Source organism: Penaeus japonicus, unplaced genomic scaffold, assembly GCF_977035675.1.
Source record: "Penaeus japonicus unplaced genomic scaffold, GWHDUDI00000001_assembly GWHDUDI00000012, whole genome shotgun sequence".
NCBI lineage: Eukaryota > Metazoa > Arthropoda > Malacostraca > Decapoda > Penaeidae > Penaeus > Penaeus japonicus.
In genome coordinates this window covers 23835056-23840055 of record NW_028234414.1, presented here as the reverse complement: position 1 = coordinate 23840055, position 5000 = coordinate 23835056, and the positions used below count along the sequence as shown (strand labels likewise).

The following is a 5000-nucleotide window of genomic DNA, read 5'->3' as shown; positions in this document are numbered from 1 at the left end:
ATCATTATAATTCATATTATTATGATTATTATCCTAATTATTTTCATTATCATAATCATTATCATTATTATAATTATTATCATGATTATAATTATCATGATTATAATTACCCTCATCATCACCATTATCTTCGTCATTATGCTCGGTATAATTACCAACATCATTATTATTACATCTTATTCTAATCTTATTATCGTTTTCATTATTATAATTACTATTATCATCAAGTCCTCTCCATCTCACTCTCCCTCCCTCCTCCTCTCTCATATTCTCTAGTACTTTCTTCCTTCCCTCCCTCTCTTCTCATTTTCTCCCTTCGTATTTCATCTCTCTCACTCTTTTTTTTTCTCCCACCACAAAGATCAGGACAGCAAGATTTTCTTTTTGTTTCTTTCCTTTTCTCTTTCATCTCCTTCCTCCCCTCCCTCCCGCCCATCGTCTTTTACTCCATCCACACACCCCGCCCATTATCTTCTCCTCTTTACTCCTAAGCATCAACATCTCTCTCTCTCTCTTATTTCACGACAACCACTTTAACAAGTTTCTCCTGTCCACTCCCCTCCCTTTATCTCCCACTCACTCTCGCCCCATCACCCCCCTCCCCCTCCCCCTAACAACATCCCCATCCCTATCACCCTCTCTCTTTCTCTCCCTCCACGTCGACCACTATAGCAAGCTTCTCCTGTTCCTTCCCTTTCTCTCCACCACCCCCCTCCCACCCACTCTCGCCTCATCACCCTCCCCCTCCCACCCACTCTCGCCTCATCACCCTCCCACCCACTCTCACCGCATCACCCTCCCCCTCCCACCCACTCTCGCCTCATCCCCCTACCCCTCCCACCCACTCTCGCCTCAACCCCCCCCCCCTCCAACCCACTCTCGCCTCATCACCCTCCCCCTCCAACCCACTCTCGCCTCATCCCCCTCCCCCTCCAACCCACTCTCGCCTCATCCCCCTCCCCCTCCAACCCACTCTCGCCTCATCCCCCTCCCCCTCCCACCCACTCTCGCCTCATCCCCCTCCCCCTCCAACCCGCTCTCGCCTCATCCCCCTCCCCCTCCAACCCACTCTCGCCTCATCCCCCTCCCCCTCCCACCCACTCTCGCCTCATCACCCTCCCCCTCCCACCCACTCTCGCCTCATCCCCCTCCCCCTCCCACCCACTCTCGCCTCAACCCCCCCTCCAACCCACTCTCGCCTCATCCCCCTCCCCATCCAACCCACTCTCGCCTCATCCCCCTCCCCCTCCCACCCACTCTCGGCTCAACCCCCCCTCCAACCCACTCTCGCCTCATCACCCTCCCCCTCCAACCCACTCTCGCCTCAACCCCCTCCCCCTCCAACCCACTCTCGCCTCATCCCCCTCCCCCTCCAACCCACTCTCGCCTCATCCCCCTCCCCCTCCAACCCACTCTCGCCTCATCACCCTCCCCCTCCAACCCACACTCGCCTCAACCCCCTCCCCCCCCATCCCCCTCCCGCCTCAACCCCCCCCTCCAACCCGCTCTCGCCTCATCCCCCTCCCCCTCCAACCCACTCTCGCCTCATCACCCTCCCCACCCATCCCCCACTTATCTCACTCTCTCTCTTTCTCTCTCTCTCCCTCCACGTCGACCAGAACAGCAAGCTAGACCGCCAAGACCTGGTGTACGCCCTCATCAACTGCGAACAAGCCTTCAGCCACGCCTGCAGGTTCGGCCTCGAGAGGTACCTCATCCCTCTCAAGTTTCGCTCGGACCTCATCACGCAACGCCAGCATGATCTCCTCTTCAACAATATGGAACAGGTGAGTTGAAGACGAGAGGACGATAGGTGGGGATAGAATGGTGGTTGGATAAACGACAAAACTAGTAAAATATCAAACTAGGAAGAAGAAAGAACAAGAAAGACAGAAAACAATACAAAATAGAATAAAAAAGAAAGAAAATTAAACAAATAAATAACAATACCAAAAATAAACAAACAAAGAAAGCTAAAACGAAAAACAAAAACAAAAAACACAAATACAGAAAAAAAAAGTAAAAACGAAATAAAAACGAAAGAAGAAATGAAAAGGAGTCATTAAGTAAAGTAAGTGTTTCCATCAACCTTAGAGCAGACTCTGTATTCTCATTGTAAGAAACTCTCCCGAATATGATGTGCTGGCTTTGTGCATTAGGCGCCTGGAAGCGGAAGACAGAGAGGGAGGATCAGGGAAAATGAGTGGGTGAAGGAGAGGGAATGGGACAAGGTGAAGGAGAGGGAATGGGACAAGGTGAAGGAGAGGGAATGGGACAAGGTGAAGGAGAGGGAATGGGACAAGGTGAAGGAGAGGGAATGGGACAAGGTGAAGGAGAGAGAATGGGACAAGGTGAAGGAGAGGGAATGGGACAAGGTGAAGGAGAGGGAATGGGACAAGGTGAAGGAGAGAGAATGGGACAAGGTGAAGGAGAGGGAATGGGACAAGGTGAAGGAGAGGGAATGGGACAAGGTGAAGGAGAGGGAATGGGACAAGGTGAAGGAGAGGGAATGGGACAAGGTGAAGGAGAGGGAATGGGACAAGCTGAATGAGAGAGAATGGGACAAGGTGAAGGAGAGGGAATGGGACAAGGTGAATGAGAGAGAATGGGACAAGGTGAAGGAGAGGGAATGGGACAAGGTGAAGGAGAGGGAATGGGACAAGGTGAAGGAGAGGGAATGGGACAAGGTGAAGGAGAGGGAATGGGACAAGGTGAAGGAGAGGGAATGGGACAAGGTGAAGGAGAGGGAATGGGACAAGGTGAAGGAGAGGGAATGGGACAAGGTGAAGGAGAGGGAATGGGACAAGGTGAAGGAGAGGGAATGGGACAAGGTGAAGGAGAGGGAATGGGACAAGGTGAAGGAGAGGGAATGGGACAAGGTGAAGGAGAGGGAATGGGACAAGGTGAAGGAGAGGGAATGGGACAAGGTGAAGGAGAGGGAATGGGACAAGGTGAAGGAGAGGGAATGGGACAAGGTGAAGGAGAGGGAATGGGACAAGGTGAAGGAGAGGGAATGGGACAAGGTGAAGGAGAGGGAATGGGACAAGGTGAAGGAGAGGGAATGGGACAAGGTGAAGGAGAGAGAATGGGACAAGGTGAAGGAGAGGGAATGGGACAAGGTGAAGGAGAGGGAATGGGACAAGGTGAAGGAGAGGGAATGGGACAAGGTGAAGGAGAGGGAATGGGACAAGGTGAAGGAGAGGGAATGGGACAAGCTGAATGAGAGAGAATGGGACAAGGTGAAGGAGAGGGAATGGGACAAGCTGAATGAGAGAGAATGGGACAAGGTGAAGGAGAGGGAATGGGACAAGCTGAATGAGAGAGAATGGGACAAGGTGAAGGAGAGGGAATGGGACAAGCTGAATGAGAGAGAATGGGACAAGGTGAAGGAGAGGGAATGGGACAAGCTGAATGAGAGAGAATGGGACAAGGTGAAGGAGAGGGAATGGGACAAGCTGAATGAGAGAGAATGGGACAAGGTGAAGGAGAGGGAATGGGACAAGCTGAATGAGAGAGAATGGGACAAGGTGAAGGAGAGGGAATGGGACAAGCTGAATGAGAGAGAATGGGACAAGGTGAAGGAGAGGGAATGGGACAAGCTGAATGAGAGAGAATGGGACAAGGTGAAGGAGAGGGAATGGGACAAGGTGAAGGAGAGGGAATGGGACAAGCTGAATGAGAGAGAATGGGACAAGGTGAAGGAGAGGGAATGGGACAAGGTGAAGGAGAGGGAATGGGACAAGCTGAATGAGAGAGAATGGGACAAGGTGAAGGAGAGGGAATGGGACAAGGTGAAGGAGAGGGAATGGGACAAGCTGAATGAGAGAGAATGGGACAAGGTGAAGGAGAGGGAATGGGACAAGGTGAAGGAGAGGGAATGGGACAAGCTGAAGGAGAGAATGGGACAAGGTGAAGGAGAGGGAATGGGACAAGGTGAAGGAGAGGGAATGGGACAAGCTGAATGAGAGAGAATGGGACAAGGTGAAGGAGAGGGAATGGGACAAGGTGAAGGAGAGGGAATGGGACAAGGTGAAGGAGAGGGAATGGGACAAGGTGAAGGAGAGGGAATGGGACAAGCTGAATGAGAGAGAATGGGACAAGGTGAAGGAGAGGGAATGGGACAAGGTGAAGGAGAGGGAATGGGACAAGGTGAAGGAGAGGGAATGGGACAAGGTGAATGAGAGAGAATGGGACAAGGTGAATGAGAGAGAATGGGACAAGGTGAAGGAGAGGGAATGGGACAAGCTGAATGAGAGAGAATGGGACAAGGTGAAGGAGAGAGAATGGGACAAGGTGAAGGAGAGGGAATGGGACAAGGTGAAGGAGAGGGAATGGGACAAGGTGAAGGAGAGGGAATGGGACAAGGTGAAGGAGAGGGAATGGGACAAGGTGAAGGAGAGGGAATGGGATAAGCTGAATGAGAGAGAATGGGACAATGTGAAGGAGAGGGAATGGGACAAGGTGAAGGAGAGGGAATGGGACAAGGTGAAGGAGAGGGAATGGGACAAGCTGAATGAGAGAGAATGGGACAAGCTGAATGAGAGAGAATGGGACAAGGTGAAGGAGAGGGAATGGGACAAGGTGAAGGAGAGGGAATGGGACAAGGTGAAGGAGAGGGAATGGGACAAGGTGAAGGAGAGGGAATGGGACAAGGTGAAGGAGAGGGAATGGGACAAGGTGAAGGAGAGGGAATGGGACAAGGTGAAGGAGAGGGAATGGGACAAGCTGAATGAGAGAGAATGGGACAAGGTGAAGGAGAGGGAATGGGACAAGGTGAAGGAGAGGGAATGGGACAAGGTGAAGGAGAGGGAATGGGACAAGGTGAAGGAGAGGGAATGGGACAAGGTGAAGGAGAGGGAATGGGACAAGGTGAAGGAGAGGGAATGGGACAAGCTGAATGAGAGAGAATGGGACAAGGTGAAGGAGAGGGAATGGGGCAAGGTGAAGGAGAGGGAATGGGACAAGCTGAATGAGAGAGAATGGGACAAGGTGAAGGAGAG

General features: G+C 51.9%; 1 protein-coding gene across 1 annotated transcript in view; it reads left to right on the top strand.

The window, feature by feature from the left end:
* LOC122257908 (uncharacterized) overlaps window positions 1–5000 on the top strand; it is a gene marked incomplete in the record, with an annotated part of 260899 nt that overhangs the window by 95711 nt on the left and 160188 nt on the right. The window contains 1 exon segment of the mRNA XM_086542632.1: window positions 1620–1787. Within this exon segment, the coding sequence (XP_086398758.1) occupies window positions 1620–1787 (168 nt within the window).